Source organism: Pelodiscus sinensis, chromosome 2 (genome assembly GCF_049634645.1).
Source record: "Pelodiscus sinensis isolate JC-2024 chromosome 2, ASM4963464v1, whole genome shotgun sequence".
NCBI lineage: Eukaryota > Metazoa > Chordata > Testudines > Trionychidae > Pelodiscus > Pelodiscus sinensis.
The window spans coordinates 225561908-225584665 of NC_134712.1; the positions used below are offsets into that span (position 1 = coordinate 225561908).

Below are 22758 nucleotides of genomic sequence, written 5' to 3' on the forward strand. Positions count from 1 at the left end.
CTGCCCTTCTCCCCCCAGCATAATATTCATGTATGGCAGAGCTACTCAACTTTGGAAGCCCTGGGGGCCACAATGATACTCTCAGCACATGCCGAGGGCCACAACTTAAATGTGGTTGCATATACATGCAAATATATGCAAATAGCTTTTCACACTGAGGGGCACGAATACAAAGATTAAGGCAAGACTACACAACACACAGGTCCCATTTAAGTTAGTTCTGCTGATATTAATAAAATGCTATATTTACCCGATTTCTACCCATATGACAGCACTTTTAATGAGCAATGACAGTCCAGGAATTTCACTAGTAAAATACTTATCAACAGAAGACCATTACATGAATGAACTACTTTTTTTTTGGCTCCCACCCATGGGCCACAAATAAAGGGGTCACTAGCCGCATGCGGCCCACGGGCCACGTGTTGAGTAGCCCTGATGTCTGGGGTCAGGAAACTCAGAGATTTCCTTCATGGAGTTGCCTCTGAACTATTTTATTCGCAAAACATAAAACCCTGACAGTCTAGGAGGACACAGTATCATCCATGCAGAGGCCCTGTGCTCTCACATTATCCCTTGGCTGTGCCCAGCTCCCTGTTAGCATAGCACCACTACAGCTTCACTGCTACTGGCTCCTCAGCAGGGCCTACCATGGGCACAAGGGGGGGAAGTAGAGGGTGATACTCATCTCTTACCTTACCCACGCCTTATGTTTTCCTGTGGTTCCTCAGACTCAGAGTCCTCCATGGAAATCAAGGAAAGAGGACACTGATATAGAGGTATCTAGCTCTCCATTTCCATGTGAAGAGACTATGAGCCCATAGGATTGTTCTATGTACAGACCCAAGGAAACAATATGGTTTTGACCTAGATTTTGGACTAATCTTCCGTGATGCACATTGTGTTTGAATTGGGTGTGCAGGACCTCAACATGTATTAATGCTTACGACCCTTCAGTACAGAAGAGTGACTATAGCTGTATGCTTTTCATAAAGCAGTTTGAAGATGTGCAGAGAGCTTTTATTTCCTATTTTGTTCCACAGTTACCAACCACTGCAATGTATGTGCCAATATCAAACTCTGAAATCAGAGTAGGCCAGGAGATAACAATTCCATTCCATGTTGACTTCTGATGTTTAGAAATTTGGTTCATTCTGCATTGGAATGAAAATGAAACCTTTTGAATATTTTCATGAAACAGAAGTGTGTGAAAAATGTCATTTTTGCAGCAGGAAAAAAAGCCTTTTTTTATTTGATTTTAGGGGTCTCTCTCACTGTCTCATGCATGGGATCTCAGAAATCTTCCCATCAAAATCTTTGTCAAAACTGTTCCATCTCTACAGTTTTGGTTTTGACAAAACAGCATTTTTTATGAAAATACATTTTGTTAAAAATATTCTGACCAACACTATCTGTAATAGGTCCTATTAAATATGGAACACATTGTTCTGATCACATTCACATTGGCAGAAAAACTGGAGAATGAGATAAGATTAAGTGCCTGGTAATATTTCTTATGCTTTCATAATTCTGGAAGAAACTATTGTTTATATGCTGGATTGCTCACATTATTTATTTAAAATCATTAAATAATGTAAATTTTTAATAATAATGTAAATTTTTGTGTCACCAAGAATCAACCTTTTCATTAGTAAACTAAAATGTCACATCTGGCAGTGCTAATGTCAGATTGAGTGTAGAACATGTTCAGATGTTACTTTCCATTCAGTAGTGTGGATAAATAAGTCTTTAAAGGTATTTGATTTCATATAAAACAGGAATATGCATTACCAAAAATAAATGCCTACCATTCATTCTCATGTTTTCTACCTGCCAACCAATATTCAATTTCATATGAGTGCCTGTAAGATACAGGTTACAACTACGGAGAGCCCAGGCTTTAGTCGGTGAGGTGAGGTGAGATAAATTAGATCCTTGTTGGTTATATTTTCAATTATGTTAGATTAAATGACAGATAATTAGAGAAACTGAAAGATGAAATTGCAGTTGAATCTACAGATAAATGAACCCAACTAGGACACTGAAAAATCTGAGCACTTAACCGACGTCTATAAGGAAGTATAATGGACTTGTTACTATCTAGGGGTATGTCTACACTACCCTCCTAGTTCGAACTAGGAGGGTAATGTAGGCATACCGCACTTGCAAATGAAGCCCGGGATTTGAATTTCCCGGGCTTCATTTGCATAAGCGGGGAGCCGCCATTTTTAAAACCCCGCTGGTTCGAACCCCGTGCAGCGCGGCTACACGGGGCATGAACTAGGTAATTCAAACTAGGAAGCCTAGTTCGAACTACCTAGTTCGTGCCCCGTGTAGCCGTGCTGCACGTGGTTCGAACCAGCGGGGTTTTAAAAATGGCGGCTCCCCGCTTATGCAAATGAAGCCCGGGAAATTCAAATCCCGGGCTTCATTTGCAAGTGCGGTATGCCTACATTACCCCGCTAGTTCGAACTAGCGGGGTAGTGTAGACATACCCGAGGACAGGGAAAAGGACAAAGAGAACAGAGAAATACCTGATCGTTAGCTCCCAGTATCTTTCCTTGAAACATCCAACATTAGCTGGTGTCAGAGAGAGTATTCCATTCTAGATGGATCATTGGTCAGTTCCAACATGGCGAATTCTGTGTGATCTGTGTTCAGAGGTGTTTTTGAAGATGGGTATAACAGATTCACATTTCTTTCAAGCATGGTCCTGGAAATCCAAAATGTTTACTTTTTTAAGTGTTAAAAGTATCCGAAAGTGTTTTTGTCACTGTCAAATAAATGTCTTTCTTGTTATGCTTTTGTGACTCACTCTCATCCTGTGAACAAATTAACATGAGTGTCTCTTGCTCTTTTTTATAGTTGCTACCAAAGCAGAGGACTTTCATCCCTTGCAGCGACATCCACGGAGACCACGGAAACCCAAAACTTTAAATAATCCTGAAGACTCCACATACTATTCTCTCATACATGTAAGATTGACAAACTTTTGTGAGCAAAAACTTCCAGACATATCTTGTCCAGCCAATCCTTAACTATGGACACAAGATACTCTCTTCCAGCAAAAATAGATGGGCCACAAAATTAAAATTGATAGCCAAATTTCAAACAACCCAAAATTCAGACTTCCTCTGTCTGTTGTTGAATGCAGTATTGTAGCCGTGTTGGTCCCAGAATGTTAGAGAGAGAGAAGGTGTAGTAATAAAAGTAAAGTTGTCAATCACCGTTAACTTACACGATTAACTCAAAAAATTAATTGTGATTAAAAAATAAATCACAATTTATCTCACTTAGAATAGAATACCAATTGAAATGTATTAAATATTTTTTATTTTTTACATTTTTATATGTATTGGTTTCAATTACAGAATATAAAGTGTACAGTGCTCACTTTTTATTATTTTATCTATTTTGAAGAGTTTGTGGATTTATTTGTGCAAAATAAAGTCATACCTCATGATTACCTACAGATACCAAATTTTGCATAAAAAATCCTGCCACTTAAATTAGCTGAATGCACTACTTTTTACACTGGAATATCTGGGTGAAAGGTTTAAATAATTATTTTTGATTTTCATTGGAAAAATGTCATGACTATTATGATTAGAGTTCTTAAAAATATTTGCTAACAAAATAATAATCAAGTCACCTATTAACTGTCTTTTTAGTGCAAAGAAAATTTTTACTGTTACAAATCACAAAATAATTCAGATTAATTATGGAAAGCTTATTGGAAGTTTACAAGTTTCTGATTCAAATTTACTATGTATGGTAATTATTCAATAAAATGGATAATGTTTGAAGTTGAAATCCTACACATTTAAAACTTATTTTGCTTCCCTTTTGCAAGAACATTAATAAAAATTTCTATTACATATATTTAATTTATTGAACTTTCCTATAAGTGTAATCTATGCAAAATAATTTTGCCCAGTAAACAATGGGCCTAACCTTCTGGTTACAAATATTTGTGCTATTAAAATGTTAAAAGAAATAGTATTTTTCAATTCACCTCATCTAAATATTATAGTGCAATTTCTTTATCATGAAAGTGCAATTTACAAATGTAGAGGGGGTTTTTCTTACAGAACTGTGCTAAAAAAACAAAACAATGTAAAAGTTTAGAGGCTACATGTCCATTCAACCCTACTTTTTGTTCAGCCAATTACTAAGACAAACAAGTCTGTTTACATTTACAGAAGATAATGCTGCCTACTTCTAATTTTTCAGTTCAATGTCAACTGAAAGTGAGAACAGGCATTCATATGGGACTTTTGTAGCCTTCATTGAAAGGTATTTACATGCCAGATACGTTAAACATGTGTCTGCCCCTTCACGCTTTCCAGAGGATATGCTTCCATGCTGATGACACTTGTTAAAAAAATGCATTAGTTAAATTTGTCACTCAACTCCTTTGGGGAGAATTGTGTGTATACTACTCTGTTTTACATACCTTCTACCATATATTTCATGTTATAACATTTCTGATGATGATCCAGCATGTGTTGTTCATTTTAAGAATACTTTCACTGCAGCTTTGACAAAATGCAAAGAAGGTACCAATGTAATATTTCTAAAAATAGCTACAGCATGAAGACCCTAGGTTTAAGAATCAGAGGTACCTTCTAAAATATGAGAGGGAGAAGTTATGGTTCATGCTTTTAGAAGTCTTAAAAGAGCAACACTCTGATGCAGAATCTACAGAACTTGAACCACCAAAATAGAAAATCAACTTTCTGCTGGTGGCATCTGATTCAGATGATGAAAATGCACATAATTCTCTCTGCTTTGCTTTGGATAGTTATTAAGCAGAATCCGTCATCAACAAGTGGACGTCTGTCCTCTGGAATGGTTATTGAAGCATGAAGGGACATAGGAATCTTTAGTGCAATTTGCATGAAAATATCTTTTGATGCTGGCTAACGCCTATTCTCAGGTGACATTGAAACAATTCCTGCAAATAGTAACCAAAGTTGTTCATCTGAGTGGTTAGCTGAACACGAAGTAGGACTGAGTGAACTTGTAGGCTCTAAAGTTTTACTGGCATTAGGTGAATTGAAAAATACTGTCTCTTCCATTTTTACAAACGTGATAAAAACATATGGAGCACTGTACACGTTGTATTCTGTGTTGTAATTGAACATAATGGTAATTGAATGTAATTGTAATTTTCAGTATATTTTAAAATTTAGAAAACATCAAAATATTTAAATAAGTGGTATCCTATTGTTGTTTAACAGTACAATTACTTACAATTATTTTTTAAAATCATGATTAATTTTTATAATCACTTGACAGCCATTAAATAAAAAATATTGCCTAGGCAAACAAGTCGTATAAATACTTCACCCACCTTGTCTGTCTAGATATTTATGATGACTGCCATTGCTGTAATATGTTTAGTGTCAGATGGTGCCACAAGAGCAAATATTAAAATATGTAGTGTTAGTATACAGCTCTCTTTACCAAATGTCAGATCACTATTTTGAAGGAACTGGAGAAACAAGTAACTCAATAAATTAATGGATTTTACTGTCTCCATGAAAAGCCTTAGTCCCAAGTTCAGGTGTCTGCATCTGCTTTCCATTCATAATTGTAATGCCATTAAATATAGAAAGAAAACAAGCAGGTGAGCAACAAGAGGGACATTTAAAAAGTCGTTCAGAAGGCTCCTATAAAGAGAGAAATGCAGTACAGGCAGTCCCCGGGTTACGTACAAGATAGGGACTGTAGGTTTGTTCTTAAGTTGAATCTGTATGTAAGTCGGAACTGGCGTCCAGATTCAGCCGCTGCTGAAACTGATCGCCAGTTCTGACTTACATACAGATTCAACTTAAGAACCCCAAGCTTCCCCAAGTCAGCCACTGCTGAAACTGATCAGCGGCTGATTCCAGGAAGCCCAGGGCAGAGCAACTCTGCCTCGGGCTTCCTGTAGTCAGCTCTGGTCAGTTTCAGCAGCGGCTGACTTGGGGACGCCTGGGGCAGAGCAGCTGGGGTGCTGCTGGGCTGCTCCAGTAGCACCGCTCCTCGGCGCTACTGGACCAACCCAGCAGCACCCCAGCTGCTCTGCCCCAGGCGTCCTGATTCAGCCACTGCTGAAACTGACCAGCAGCGGCTGAATCAGGACCTGGGGCAGAGCAGCTGGGGTGCTGCCGGGTTGGTCCAGTAGTGCCCAGAGTGGCGCTGCAGGACCAATCGGCAGCGCCCCAGCTGCTCTGCCCCAGGGTCCACAACAAAAGCCTGGTCTGCTGGGGGGGGGCACACTAGCTGCGCCCCCCACCCCAGCAGACCAGGGACACGGGAGCAGAGCCGCAGCGGCAGCGGGTTGCCGCGCCTCTGAGGCTTTGCTCTAGCAAAGTCTCAGAGGCGCGGGACCCCGCCGCAGCTGCGGCTTCAGTCCCGGTGCCTGTGGGCTGCTGGGGACGGTCCCCAGCAGACCACAGGCACCGGGACTGAAGCGGCAGCCATGGCGGGTTCCCGCGCTTCTGAGGCTTTGCTCTGGCAAAGCCTCAAAAGCGCGGGAACCCGCCCGGTGCCCCTGGTATGCTGGAGACGGTCTCCAGCAGACCAGGGGCACCGGAGCAGCTTACGAACGGGGCTTTCTCGCCCCGGAGCTCGCAGGTAGCAATCTGCCACCTCGACCTCCGGGGCGAGAAAGCCCCGTTCGTAAGTGCAGATCCGACATAAGTCGGATCCGCGTAAGTCGGGGACTACCTGTACATTTGCTAGCAGCGTATGTATCTCATTGGCCTATTTTAACATCAGATAAAATTATAGTTGATTAAACTGGCTGTCACAATTAGCGCCCCTCTCAGTTGAAATTATCACGTAGGAGTAGGATGAAAGAAGCTATCACTAAAACATTCATATTTCTAAACAGAGATGGGCATATATTGAATAGAATCTGTTTCCTGGAAAACAAATCTTGTGAGTTTTAGGACTGTTAAAAGTAAAGCATTACACAGAATTCTGTAGCTGGAGGTTTATGTGACTAAATTAACACCTTAAAGTAAATGTGTTGTTGGTGCAAAGTGCATCCACAAAGCAGAGAACAAACAGGAGCAGAATCTTGGTGCTCTATGAAAACTCATTTGTTAGTTTTCTAGTGAGGTACCATTAATACCTGGGCATCTATGGACTTAATTTTCAGAAGTAAATTTGAAAATATAAATTAATGTTATTTTCAGTCTGTTGTGTTTATTTTGCAAGAGAGAGAGAACCTAACTTGCAGACACTGAATGTAGTAGCAAAGCTAAAGGCCCAACATCTGCAAAATGCAGATGTATGTCTAGTTATCTGAAAACAGGATTGGGAGAATTAATTCCTTAGTTCTAAAACTCTTTGATCTTGAATATATCACTTAGACTGAAATTTCAGAAGAGTCCACTGATTTTGTGCATCTTTCTTTTTGGAATAGTCATCTAAACACTAAATTTGAATTGACTGGAAACTGCAGATTCTCTCCTGTGACAGTCAGTCTCTATGGACATGTCTACATTGCAATTAAAAACCCACGGCTGGCCCGAGCCAGCTGACTCAGGGTTCAGACTAAGGGTCTATTTAATTCCAGTCTAGATCTTTGGGCTCAGGCTGGAACCCTGACTCGAGGACCCTGCAAAGTGAAAAGATCCCAGAGGTCAGGCAGCAGTTCAAGCTGTAACATCTACGTCCACAATTAAACAGCCCATGTCAGCTGGCACGGACCACGGGTACCTTAACTGCAGTGTAAACACACCATAAGTCTCAAAGGGTATGTCTACACTACCCCCCTAGTTCAAACTAGGGGGGGTAATGTAGTCATATGGAGTTGCAAATGAAGCCCGGGATTTGAATTTCCCGGGCTTCATTTGCATAAAGCCGGCCGGCGCCATTTTTAAATGCCGGCTAGGTCGGACCCCGTGCCGCGCGGCTACACGCGGCACAGACTAGCTAGTTTGGATTAGGTTTCCTAATCCGAACTAGCTGTACGCCTCGTTCCACTAGCTGTACGCCTAGTTCGAACTAGGGGGGTAGTGTAGACATACCCAAACTGGGTACCCAGAAATAAGAGCTGGTTGAAAACTGTTCAGTGGATCCTGATTTTCTTTTCAGACTGGTTTTATAACAGTGTAATTCACTAGCTTTCGTGGAATTACCATGAATTTATATCAGTATAAAAAAGTTCAAAATTGGGTCCATTCTAAGCTTTAAAATGTATTGCTTTTGAAGAGCATGCTGTTCTAAATGCGGCAGCATAGCAGTGCTTTCTCTGAAAAGAGAAATCTATTATAGATAAGAAATTATTCACATCCTTAAATAGCTTCCTCTCCTCTGCATCTTTGGAGGGTATATATCCCAATGATAACCTATTTCAGAAGAATATACTGCTTATTAAACATGCGCCCAGTTCAGTTTTTTCCTGTTAAAGCCAGTGACAAAACTCCCAATAAATTTAGGTTCATAGGCTTTAAGGCCTGATGGGACAATCATGATGATCTAATCTGATGATCTGTACATTTCAAGACACAGAACCTCAGATACACCCCACGTACTCCAGTAGTTGACCCATAACCTCTGTATGAGTTACTGAAGTTCTCAAATCATGATTTAAAGACTTCAGGTTATAAAGATTCCATGATTTAATTAAAACCAGGAAGTGACCCATCTCCATGGTAAGAAAGTGGAAAAAAAACAGGCCAACCTGACCGGGAAGAAAATTCCTTGCAGACCCCAGATGTGGTGGTCAGTTAATCCCTGAACATGTGGGCAAAACCCACCAATCAGACACCTGGGGAAGAATTCTCTGTAGAGATTCAGTGTCCTACCCATTTAGGGTATGTCTACACTGCAGAGTTTTGTCAGAAGAACAGCTGTTTTTCTGAAAAAATTTCAGTTATGTCCACACTGCAATTGCATTTTTGAAAAAAAAAATGAAAGAACAGAGGGTTTTTCTGACAGCGGTAAACCCCTTTCTACGAGGAAGAACATCTTTTCGGAAAGAACTCATTCGGAAAAAAAGCGTGTATGGACAGAGAAGAGGGTTTTCTTTCAAAAGAAGAGGCCTCCAGGAAATAACACAGGTGCCCTGGTGGCCACTCGGTCCAGAATAATCACAACTCTATAGTTCCTGTCTTAAAGCTACAGGTACCCTGAACAAGCCTTGTGGCAGGAAGCCAGCTTTGGAGCAGCACCCTGACCACGCGGCTCTCCCTGCCACAGGCATTGCCAGCCATGGCACAGCCACAAGCCCCCTCAAAACTCCCTGGCTCTTGCAGGGAGCATGACCAGGACTCCCAGGATCCACCAAGAGGTACCAAGCAGTGGGTACCTTCGTGGTCTGGAGCAGAGATCCTGTCCCTCCTTGAGCTGTGGGAGGAGGAGGAGAAGACCCTACAGGATCTCCACTCCAAATGCTGCAATGCAGACATTTATGGCCAGTTGGCCGAGGCCCTGGCGGAGCAGGGACACCCACCCCAGGCCTTCGAACAGGTCCGGAGTAAGGTGAAGGAGCTCTGCCAGGGATATACGAGAGCCAGAGAGAGCAGCTCGCACTCTGGGGCAGGACCCCATGCTTGCCCCTATTATGCAGAACTGTACCAGATCCTGGGGGGTGAGGGAAGCCCTTTCCGCACCCATCATCGACTCCGGATTGGACAGTAGGGGCAGGGGGAGGAGGAGGACAACACGGCAACAACTGTGATGCTGTCCCTGGAGCCAGTTGCTGTGAGCCTGGACATGTTGCAGGCATCATCTGATGCCGGGGAGGGATCTTCAGGTGAGTGTTCTGTTTGTCACGCACATGGGGAGGGTGAGGCAAGTGCAGAGGGGATGGGGTGCAAGCATTGCACGGCCTAGACATTGTGCTGCAGTCTGTGCACATGAAACCATGTTCACCATTATTGTGCACCATGCAGCCTCAGCAGCCAGCCCTGAGAACCCCCAGGCTCCTGCTCCCAGGCTCGGGGGAGGCCACACACACATCTGGCCCCGTGGAGGGGGGGGACGCCCTCCCACCACCTACCATGGCTAGCCACAAGAGCACAATCCCAGACACATCGAGGAGTGCTGCACACAGCACACAGGCATGCCTGTATGTGCAAGGCACCACCCGCTCCTGCGGGCAGTGCTGCGAGGCACATGTATGTACGGGCCCCAGGGAGGGCCAGGCTGCTCCCGACTCCTCTGCTGCCCATGGGATCCCACAGCGGCTGGACACTTCCCTTGCCTGCTTGTCCATGGAGGGGAAGTGGGCAACATGGTTTCCAGGGCACCTCGGGGCCCCTGTGAGGCAGGGCCTGCTGTGCAGCCCACACATTGCCTTGCTCCTGGGACATCCCCCTCCTCTGGCCCAAGGACTGTTGGTCGCTGCTCAAAGAAGAGGGCACGGCCTCAGGGGCAGTGTCTGCATGGATGACTGACCACCTCTCCCTCTTTGTGTTCTCCACAGCCAGGAATGAGGGGCGAGCCACGACACCTGAGCCAGCTGCCCAACCCTGGGGGATCCGAAAGTGCACCAGGGTTCAGGAAGACTTAATGAGGCAGCATGTGGTGTCCTGCACAACATGCAGCAGACCCTGGAGCAGCAGGTCCAGGAGGACACAGAGTGACGGACTCACATGTGGGACCAGCTCATGCAGCAGGGCAGTAACGTGTGTCATCATGCAGGAAATGATGGCACACCCGGCTGCTGTCGCTGCTCCTGCCTCCTTTCCCCCCAAGTGATTCCTCTGCTCCCTCCCTAAGCAATGCCCAAACCCCTTCCTCTTACTCCCCCTGCCATCCCTGACCCTGCTCCAGCCCTCCTCCCCCCACTTCCCTGTGGTCCGAGGACACACCCAACCCCAAGTGCAATGAGGTCCCCACACCCAAGGTGGGACATCCAGCTGCCCCCAACGCCACTCCCAGCCCTGAGCCCCCCTCCATGTTATGAGCCTCCCTCCCCAGCTTTTGTTAATGAAAGATAAATACGAAATTTCTTCTCTAAAATTCCAACATGTGTCTTTGTTCAGAGTTCAGGGAAAGGGGGAAGGGAGGGGTTGTGGTGGGAAAAGGATATTGGAGCAAGCCAGAGGCTCCTGCGAGAAGGACCTGGGGAGAGTTACTAGGGTCCTTTAGAGAAACTCTCCCTCAGGGCCTCCTGGATGCGCACCTTGCCTGATGGGCCTGGCGGATGGCAGCTATCCGCAGCTACTCAAAGGGTCTCCCCTCATGGCCAGCCTCTGCCCCCCACCCCGGGAGGAAGACCTCTCCTTTCCTCTCCACAATATTGTGGAGGACACAACGTGCCAAGACGACCTCATGGATGTTGTGGTCCCCCATGTCCAGGTGGGTCAGGAGGCACCTGAAATGCACTTTGAGGCGGCTGACGGCGCACTCCACCTGAATCCTCTCCCGGCTGAGGTGGGAATTAAATTGGTCCCTGCGGGGGTCCAGATGGTCGGTGTACGGTTTCATCAGCCACAGCATCAGGGGTAGGTCACGTCCCCCACAATTCATAGTGGCATCTTCACATCCCCAACAGCAAAGTCGCAGCGGGGGAAGAATGTGTCCGCCTCCAGCTTGCCATAGAGGCTCAAAGTTACGAAAGACGTGGGCATCGTGTGCCCTGCCCAACCACCCAACAAAAATGTCTGTGAACTGTCCACAGGACCTGCAGTACCATTAAAAAATAGCCCTTGCGGTTGATATACTGGGCCGCTCAATGTTGAGGTGTGCGGATCGGGATGTGGGTCCCCTCTATGGCTCCACCGCAGTTCAGGAACCCCACAGCAGCAAATCAGGCCACAATCGGGTCCAGGTCTCCCAGTGGATGACCCTGCGCAGCAGGATATAGTTGATGGCCCTCACCACCTGCAGAAGCAGACCAAAAACCACACAAAACAGAGAATATGAGGGCGTGTCTGAGCCCTTGGGAGATGCCTATCCCTTCCCCTCTCCTCCCCCCAAACATCCCAGGAGCCACCCCATATGAGGCCACCTCCCCAGCAGCAGGGCTATGTGACAGTGGCACAACCCACTCTGGGGATGGGGCTTCCCCCAACCTCCCCTTTCCCAAGGGTCCCCCTTTTCCAGGACTACCCTCCTCCCCCCACAGGGACTGCAGCCCAAGAGTGCCTTACCTCCATGAGGAGAGCCCCGACAGTGGACTTCCCCATGCCAAACTGGTTGCCCACTGACTGGTAACTGTTGGGGGTGGCGAGCTTCCAGATGGCGATTGCGACCCGCTTCTCCAGGGGGATGGCGGGCCACAGGTCGGGGTGTCACATCATTGGAGGACAGGGGCGAGCCAGGCACACAGCTTCAAAAAGATGCAGAAGTTTTGGAGAGGTCGTCCCACCGCTCCATGACCAGCCGGTCCCACCAGTCAGAACTGGTGTCCTGCCTCCAAAAACACCTCTCAACTGCCGTGTGCAGTTGCAAGGGTCTGGCTCCCACACACAGGGAGAGGGTCTCAAGAATGAGCTTGGAGTCGACCTCGTGCAGGGCCAGGAAGGCAGCCAGCACAAATTGCTGCAAAAACTGCAGCATGGCCATGTGGGGCCCAGGGGCAGCTCCGGCTCCATGACACACAGAAAAAAGCTGAGGCAGCCAAAAAAGCAGGGCATCCAAAGCAGGCACTGCAAGAGATTTGTTGTCCCTCAAAGAGGTAGGCAAGCACACAGCAGAAGCAGAGAAATAGCTGTCCGGAGGGTGGAGGGGTCCCTTTAAGGGCGTGTCTCAGCTTGGCTTAGAACTTAGAAGCAACACTTAGAAGCAACTGGTGACTTGAAGCCCTGGCTGAATTGGTTCCAGGTGGCCTTATATGCGGAATAGCATCCTATCAATGTGGACACTCTCTTTCGAAAAAGCAGATCTCTTCCGGAAAAGCTTCTTCCGAAAGAAGCTTGCAGTCTAGACATAGCCTCAGTATCCCATCTGTAGCCATTGAGAATATTTGCTACTAACAGTCATATGGACCATTCTCTCCATAAACTTATCAAGTTGTCTCTTGAAGTCACTAAGGTTTTTGTCCCCACTGCTTCCCTTGGAAGGCTGTTCCAGAAATTCTCTTGTCTGGATTTTAGAAACCTTCATCTAATAACTTCAAGCCTAAACTTCTTGATGACCAATTTACATCCCTTTGTTCTTGTGTCCATTTTGGTGCTTAGCTTAAATAATGCCTCTCCCTCTCTGGTATTTATCCCTCTGACATATTTATGGACAGAAATCATATCTCCCCCTCAGCCTTTCAATGTTCATATTTAATCCCCAACTTCTCCAACTGAACTAACAACATCCCATGTGGAACAGTACCAAACACCTTACTCAAGTCCAGGTTGATTAGACATACTGCATTTCCTGTGTCTAAAAAGTCAGTTATTTTTGCAAGAAAGAAATGGGTTGGTCTGACATGAGCTACCTTTGGTAAAAACATGTTGTATTTTATCCCATTTGGTGAGAATGGATTTGGACCTCTTCGCAATAAATAGTAGTCATTATACATATAAACTTGCATAGAATATATAAAAGTCTGTCTAAATTGGACAGTGTTTATAAAATTTATTATAGCAGGTATGAGTATTTGGAAGTTTGATATCCCCTTCTTTCTTCTGATTATAGTTTCTTTTTGTGTGTGTACGGTATAGTTACCAGTACTACCTGAATTTTTTCTTAACAAATTCACAAGCACAAAGATTATTAAAAACTGCTACAGCACATACTTGTTTGTTTTTGCTTGACAAATTATGTTCTAAATATTTTTCTTAGTAAGACTTATAGGAAAATCTCATATTTAACATGCCCATGTATTGGATCTTTGCATTAAAATGCTCTGATGTTTAAAAGAGTGTTTTTAAAAATTGATTGATGTTTTCTTAGAAATCAATCCAAGAAGAAAAACGAAAACCAAGAAAAAACAGGTAATTTATTCTTCTGTATTTACTTATCCCACAGTGATTGTTATAATACTTCAGAAATGGTGTTTAGCTGCACTGTCAACAAAATAAAATCAAGAATTGAGAAAAGGGATGTAGTTATTTGCTGAAACACAGAGAGGTACCATATGAAAAGTAAAAAAATATGCCATTACAGAGAACAAAATACATTATAAAATTTGGTCAAATATTTTTACTTGTGCATGAGTGTTTAGCAATGGCAATACAAGCATTATAATAAATGAAGACACAGTCCAGTTCAAAGATGGTTCTAAAACAAAGTAATAATTGAGGATGCTTAAAGTTCTAATTCAAAACAAAAGAGCAACCAATTACTTTGTTAGCAAAAATCCAAAGATGAATAGACCACCCCTTCTGAGAAACAGCCATTTGGAACTCTAAAAACCACAAAAAGAATCAATTTATCTATTCAGAAGAAATAGACTAAATAGACCAAAATACCCACTGCCATTTCAATAGTAAAGCTTTTCTCACAGTTTAATTGAAATGTTTTGATGGCTATCCACAGGCATATATGCTCTTGGAGCTATATATATATATGCAGATTTCTCTATGGTTCTGACAAATACACAGCACTCAGCTTCTGGCAAACCCATAGGGTATGTCTAGACTGCATCCCTCTGTCGACAGAGGCAGGTCGACATTGCAAATGAAGTGGGGATTTAAATATCCCATGCTTAATTTGCATAAAAATTGCTGCCGTTTTTGCCGACTCAGTACTTTGTCAGCAAAAAGCGGCAGTCTAGAGGGGGTTCTGTCAAGAAAGAAAGCCTTTTTCGACAGATCCTGTAAACCTCCTTGCAGTCTAGGCATACCCACTGATTTGCCCCACATATGGATATGTATGTATGCTTTTTGTGCTGCTTCCCTGTGACTATCCACTCCTGAATATGCTTCTTAGGCTACATCTACAGTGGGAGCTCTTCACTAATGTATCGGAATACTGGTAGATTTTACTGGCAAAGCAGTCCTAGGGTAGACACCGCTACACTGACAAAGCATATAAAGCAAACAAGATATACCAGAATTTTTCAGTAGAACAGCATCTATACTAAGAGCTTCTGCAGCCGCAGCTATTGATGGTCCGACTCAGGGATCATCTCTTCACACTTCAGACCAGTGTTTCCCAACCTTTTTTTTTATAAAGTACGCCTTTAAAAAAAAAAAATAAGTACCTCCAATACCTACAGTTTTCAGACACATAAAAAATTTTTCTACCATTGCAACATGTTTGTTTAAACAACTTAATGGTAGCACTAAAGCTGCAGGATGCAATCTTCATATATAATATATCTAAAACCAGGAAACATATATTTAAGAAAATGTGTGGTAAAAAAGGGTACTCCCCTTTAAGAGTCAGGCTGGAGGCTACAGCTTGAAGCCTGGGGATAATCAGGCAGGCCCTGTCCCGCTTGGGGGACAATCCATATAAACAGCAAGTGGAGCAGAGGAAAGAGAAGGAATAGAAACCAGGAAAGTAGTTACACTCTGAGGCACTATGAGGTAGTGATCAACAGCTCAATCTCAAGTTGGCGGTCAGTTTCAAGCGGAGTACCCCAAGGATCAGTTCTAGGGCCAGTTTTGTTCAACCTCTTTATTAATGACCTGGATGAGGGGATGGATTGCACCCTCAGCAAGTTTGCGGACAACACTAAAATAAGGGGAGAGGTAAATATGTTGGATGGCAGGAATAAGGTCCAGAGTGACCTAGACAGATTAGAGGATTGGGCCAAAAGAAATCTGATGAGGTTCAACAGGAAGAATCCCAAGCACTGTTACAAGCTGGGGACCGACTGGCTAAGTAGCAGTTCAGCAGAAAAGGACCTGGGGATTACAGTGGATGAGAAGCTGGATAGGAGTCAACAGTGTGCCCTTGTAGTCAAGAAGGCTAATGGCATATTAGGTTGCATTAGCATTGCCAGCAGATCTAGAGACATGATTATTCCCCTTTATTCAGCTTTGGTGAGGCCACATCTGGAGTATTGTGTCCAGTTCTGTGCCCCCTGCTACAGAAAGGATGTGGACACATTGGAAAGGGTCCAGTGAAGGGCAATGATTAGGGAGCTGGGGCACATGACCGACAAGGAGAGGCTGAGGGATTTGGGCTTATTTAGTCTGCAGAAGAGTGAGGGGGGATTTGATAGCAGCCTTCAACTTCCTGAAGGGAGATTCCAAAGAGGATGGAGAGAGGATGTTCTCAGTAGTGATGGATGGCAGAACAAGGAGCAATGATTATTAGTTGCAGTGGGAGAGGTGTAGGTTGGATATTAGGAAATACTATTTCACTAGGAGGGTGGTGAGGCACTGGAATGGGTTACCTAGGGAGGTGGTGGAATCTCCATCCCTAAAGGTTTTTAAGTCCTGGCTTGACAAAGCCCTGGCTGGGATGATTTAGTTGGGATTGGTCCTCTTGGGGTAGGGGGCTGGACTCAGTAATCTCCTAATGTCTTTTCCAGCCCTAGGATTCTATGATTCTAGGAGACAAGCCTAATCTGACTCTCAGACTTGGGCATGTTCTGTAGGCTTGGGAGCTTTGATCTACAGTTCTGATTAAGTGTGTGTTACTATGGCTCCTGTCCCGAAGTCTGACTGTAAATGATATTGTGTTAATATATGTGGGATTATTCTTCCCCGGGCAGTTAAAGTGAATCTATTACTGTTCCACTGGGGAAACGAAGGTGGGGCACACCTGCTACTCCATACTGGGCCACAAGGTGGCATGCAGGAACTGTATACATCTTTACAATCAACAAAATGCAACCACATGCTTAAGCTGAGTTTTTCATTAAGCTATGTTTCAGCCATTAGTTACATTGCACATTGGGTGACGCATTCAGTGTAGGTTGAAGTTTAGGGTTAGTATTTAGAGCTCTTCACTCAGTGACCACATGATGCATTCCTAGTTTAATTTAGGTCTGTGTCCTCGCATGACACTGTCAGCTCTTGATGACAGATCTGCTTGTGGTACCAGTTGAATCTTGGGAACCTTCCAATATAGGGCTTTTTTCTAGACAGCTGCTCAGTCATCTGGTCAGTTACTTGACCAGTTGATGTTTGGACAAGTGATTCACTCATTTGACCTGAATTTCTTCTTTCTTACATCAGTTTTATACCAGTATTGCTACTGGATTAAAGAGAGTTCCTTCTGGTTTACAGTAGTGTGAGAGAAGAATCTTGCCCAGTTATTCCTAGGACTCTTTTTTCCCTAGTCATTTAAAACTTTGTGGTTTTCAAATAGTGTGTTTCCTTAGGCATCCTGAAGCCATGCATGGAAAGAATGTTTGTGTTCTCTTTAATATATACAACCTCAAAAATACACTGATATACTATTTATTTGTATTACAGTAGTGTATGAGGCCCCTTTCAATATTAGCATCCCATTCTGCTAGGTGCTGTAAGTTTCAGCATTTTGTGGCATGCCTCTCTCCTTAGAGTTTCAGAAGCAGCATGCCAATCCAAGAGGTGGTATGCCTTTGCTTGCTTGAGAATATTGTAGTCCCTTCTCATATTCTCTACAAGTAATTACATTTCTTAAATATTAACTTATTTAAAGAGTATTCGAGGATTTCTAGAGAAGGTACAGCTCTAGAAATGAAAGGTCTCTGTACATGGGAAAGGAATAGCCTGGGGAGCAAGAGTATATTTTTTATCCCAATAACAGCACCTTTTTTACCTGGAGAAATTACTCTCTGGGTCCATTCAATCCTTTGTTTATCTGCTGAGACTGGCACGAAGAGTGCTGAATAATACCATCCTGGCCACTAGGATGTGTAACTGGCAATTATCAGTGCTGTTCTCCAGTTTGGCACCCCGAGTGCAAAAGTTGGGGGCCCGCAAAGACTTTAAATATACCTCGCCACTACAAATACTAGTTACAAAAACTTCCCCCAGAACCACAATACACAGATTTTCAGGGGCCACTGCCACCATCAAGTGATTTTTATTCCTAAAACCGGCAGCAAACACTTGAACCACCCACAGGGTACCCCAAGCTCGTCTGCCACAAGAAAGCTTGAAAAAAGAGGGGGAAAAAACAAGCTGCAGTCTCTAGTAGCTGACCTCTCAGTCTGAAGCATGCAGACACACAAACAGACAGACCTCCTGTAACTCCCAGGACACAAGAATCAAATAATCACCTTAACAAAAGTGATTTTTATTACAAAACAAAAGATATACTTGATAAAGCATACTTCGTTGATAGATACTACAGAACAACTAAGGAAAACAAATTAAAAACACAGAGAAAATCTCTGGAAACAATGCTTAGATGGTAAATGGGGAGGGGAGGTATAGATTCACACAGGCTATGTCTAGACTTCACATCCAGGGAACACGTCTGCTCTTCCGACATTTTTGCGGAAGAGCAGACACGCTCTTTTGGAAGCCCTGCCTTCCTCATTCCACAAGGAACAAGGGCTCTTCTGAAAGAGGAGGATTTTTCTAATTTTGGCCTAATGTAGACTTGAATTTTTAAATTTTGGCCCAGTGAAAAATCCAATTGCCTAGTAGTTTTCTGCTTTCTCACCCAAGATCTGAAAGAGTTAAGCATACAAATGATTATCTTATTATGTATGGATCAATGTAATCCATTCATATGTTAGCCCAAAGTCCTCCCGAGAATTTTGCAAATTTACTGATTTTCTAATTCAAGCTCTAGAATTTAGGGATCTCCTGAACTAGCTGAACAAAGCCTACTAAATCATGTCCTAGAGTAGATTTTTGTGGTCAAAGAATAAATCCCTGAAAATGTGTGTTTATAATGGACGTACTAACAAAATCTTAATTCTTATCAGTAAGAATGGCATTGTTGAAAACTGTCCAGTAATGTTAGATCTCTAAATCTCAGAACTGCCTTGAGATACTTACATGCACATTGACACAGCTTACAAAATCAGCGAGAACTCATGCATAGCTATAAAAGCTAATTCTACAAAGTACTTGGTATGTATTAAATATTTGCTGGTAGCTTCAACCCTAAATTATTAGTTAAAAATTATCAATATCTATATTTTCATTACTTACATTTCCAGTATCAAATTTGTGTGCTTATATAATTTTCTAACACAGTGAACATATCAAATGTCCTCACATATTGGCTGATAAGAAAAATGAAAGTTGTGATTTATTACTTTGTTTTCATTGGGAAAATGCTGCAAAACAAAATTGATGAATTAGTACATTTATGTGTTTACAGTCTAGGCAAGATGCTAGATTTAGAAGATTTCTATTACCAAGAAATTTCATCAAGTGATTCCGTATCAAATGACAGTAATTGTAGCACAAGAGAAAAGAGGCCACCAGTGGAGCTCAGAGATTCATCTTTACTTATTACTGAAAGGTAAGTAATACAAAATAATAGTAGGAACAAAAGAAATGCTGTGTAATCTAGTTTAAAAAATACAGAAACAAACTTATTGTTGAATATTTCATACTGAAGACAAAAGTATATGCATTCAAATTAGCTATAAATTATTAATGATTTGTTATGGACTCTTGTAAAATAATAATGCTAGGAATAGAAAAAATCCTTTCTTCAAAATAAAATCCAAACATTCTTTGGCCTGATTGCAATTTTGGGAGCAGAACTCCAGCTAGGCAATCTCAACCATACAACCATTTTGCTGAAGAACATGCCACTTTTGTTCTGGCTCCACAGCTCCAGATGAGGTGGACACAATTTGTTAATGTACATCTTTACAAAAGATCTCAATTTTTTTGTCAAACAAAAGTAAAATCTAAAAGTTAAATGTTTATTTCAATTGCGCTTGTGTAGCCTCTATGCCAGACTTTTTGTCTGACTTTTGGAGTTCTTAGCTTCTTTTTTCCTCTATTGCAATGCAACAGTGCATGCCCCTATACTCTTTACTTGATACCAGTATGACAGACAAGCAAGGAAAATCCCAAAAGGAAAATCTGGTCCATCAACCTTCTTTCTACATAGATTTTTCAGGTCATTAATTGCATGTGATCTTTGGCCTCTTCACTTAAAATGCTTTCGAGATATGCACCAGTAGACTAGGGCCCTGATGGTGACCCCACTTAAAACAGTGAGATTTTTGCGACTGAACACACTGGAAACTGGTATCAGTCTTAAGAGTACATGCCTTGTTATGCTCTGCTCTGCTGTCAGTTTTCAGTAACTGTATTGCAGTAACTGGCGTAACTGCAGATCTAGGGTGCATGTAACTGAGCATAATTTAGCCCCTGTTCATGGTTTATTATTTAAGTATCAACTACAGTTCTATATTCAGTGCTTGAGTTGGGCTTCCTGGGTAAGTAAAAAAACAGCAAGCAAATGGTCTGGTAGCACTTTATAGACTAACAAAACATGTAGGTGGTATCATGAGCTTTCATGGGCACAGCCCACTTCTTCAGATCACCGGAGTTATGATTAGAGGATAAGAAAACTTGAAATAAATAGGAGAAGGGAAAGGGGGGAAGATGTTGTTTTGTTAGTCTATAAAGTGCTACCAGACCATTTGCTTGCTGTTTTTTTCTGTAACGGACTAACTCAGCTATACCCTGAAGCTCCTGGGTAAGTAAGGGGAGCACAATTTAGTCCTAGAGAAGTGAATGCCTTTACTTGTTTGTTGGCAGTTGGAACTCAGTCCTGGATTCCTACATGGAGTTCACCAGATGTTTCTGTATTTATATCAAAACAATATATACTTTCCAAACAATAGTTTTATGATTAATCTCATTACACAGCAATGACCTCAGTTCACTCAAACAGGTATACTGAGGACTAGCTTTCAAAAATGCCCCTTGCCACCTGAAAAATGTTAGATGGAGTCTATACTGTAACAGACCCTCAGCAAGTGTAAAACAGAAGCTACCTGATTTACACCTGCTGACAATCTGATCCAGTGTTAATAGGCAAGATTTAGCTATTAATAAAGCTGCCTTGCCTGTTATCCTGACTATTTTAATATGTCCTTAATAATTCCCCCCTTTTTGGAAAAAGCATATTTTCTCTGAACATTCCTCTATTCTGCTACAATGTATTTGATCTGGAGTGCCAGCTCTATTCTGCAGTCAGGAGAGGCCTTGGAAAGGCAGCTGTTCTTGCTAAGGGTAAAGGCTAAGAAGTCAATTAGCAGTGTTTGCTGTAGGTAAATGTTTTGACTTTAATTTCTAAAGCACTTCTGCATTTAATACTTAGGTCAAGGGTTGCAGAAAGCCCCCTGGACGAGAGCAATACTGAAGATAATCCCTATGACTACAGAAAGCTCTTGCGGAAAACCTCTCAGCGCCGGCGCCTTATCCAGCAATTTTAGCTGCTGCTGCCATTTGGCTTTTATTAGTCTAATCTTTTTTATGATTTTTGTACCATATTCTTTTTTGTATCATTATCACTAATATTTCGGGTTTATGGTTAATATGAATTACCATAGTTTCCAGCCCAACACTGTTTTAAAGGGACACTGTCAAGTTAAAAATGCATATTTTTAAAAAATTGATATTAATATACTTTCGATTACTAAAACGGAACATATTTTTCAAAAACTTCTCCCTGTATATAGTTTTCCTTTTTTACACTTCTGTCATTTCATACTAAATAGTCAGTTTCTCTTTTTCTTGTGGTTATTTCCTAGTCAATTGACATAATGCTAACACACACGCACAAAATGATTACTTCACTAGTCACCTTTAAAGAATTCAAAAGAAACATTTATTTTGATTTTAGGTCTACAATACCTAATTTTTGGGCCAAATCTGCATGTGACAAATGTCCTCTTAATACAAATAAATGTAAATTGTTGTTTGATAGTATGTTATTTTCATATTGACTTTAACTGTGGTAAAGCTACTGAGGAATGATGTTTAAAGGTCAATATAGTGCATATATTATTTACCTTTACCATGAGGGCAGAGGAATGGACTTGATCTCTTAAGGTCCCTTCCAGTGCTAGTATTCTATATATTCTATACCTTGGAAATATTTTTATATACAGGGAAATATAACCATAATGCCCTCTTCTACCCCTGAGCTTTGTGGCTAAATGGTGAACTCTTAACTCTGTTTACTTTGCGCACTCCTTTCTAAATTTGCATTGAATTTTTGGAACCCTTAATTTTAGAGGCCCTGAGAAGTGGGAAGGAAAATGTGAATTGAACTATTGTTGCCTAAAATGCAAAGACCATTTAAATCAATCAATTCCACCAGTAGTGTATTTGTACTATATACAAAAGACATAGCCATTATGTTCAACATTTCATCCAAATTCTTATTTTTAAATAAATTATTTTAGAGAAAGGATGTAAATAACTAGAACATTAACTTTTATGCTTGACAGTGATTAATAGCTGCATGTTCTTAGCTACAAAGTAAGAATGGCAGATTTCACCATGCCATTATTCTGAGCAGTGTAAGGGCCAAATCCTGGTGGCTTACTCAAGCCAGGTGTTCCACTACAGTGATTTCTGGTGGGAGTAAATCAGCAAAGTAAAGATGTCTGCACACACTGTCGTTAGCCATGCTCGACACTCTAATTTAGCCTTCTTTCCATAGACATGTAATCAGTACTTTGTACTTTTACAGTAGTCAAAAGATTAAAAGCCATGTTTAAATTTCTGCAGTGTAATATGTGCTAGAAAATACTGGGTTTGATTTTTAAAGTCCTCTTAAAATTGCTCTCTCCATTATTAAAATGGCAAAATAAACAAACAGTACAAACATCAGGACAGGTGTGGCTGTGTTTTAATTACTCCTAGCACAGGTGTATGGGTGGGTGGCCGGCCATTTTCTGAACTGATGAAGGCACTGTGCCTAGTATGAAGTTAGTAGCATTTCTGCATGTATTAACATCCAGGTCAACCAAAAGAGAGTGGGGGCAAGTCA

The 22758-nt window shown here is 42.3% G+C and overlaps 1 protein-coding gene across 4 annotated transcripts in view; it reads left to right on the forward strand.

The window, feature by feature from the left end:
* MYO3A (myosin IIIA) overlaps positions 1-22758 on the forward strand; it is a 226934-nt gene extending 204176 nt beyond the window's left edge. For 2 of the 4 annotated variants that reach the window (XM_075922537.1, XM_075922539.1), the window contains 4 exons: positions 2866-2975; positions 13840-13880; positions 19111-19254; positions 21079-22757. In XM_075922537.1, the coding sequence (XP_075778652.1) occupies positions 2866-2975; positions 13840-13880; positions 19111-19254; positions 21079-21193 (410 nt within the window). In that variant the 3' untranslated portion in view covers positions 21194-22757. Of the gene's footprint in view, positions 1-2865; positions 2976-13839; positions 13881-19110; positions 19255-21078 lie in introns of those variants that run through there. The other 2 variants (XM_006115285.4, XR_012902077.1) reach the window with 2 other exon arrangements.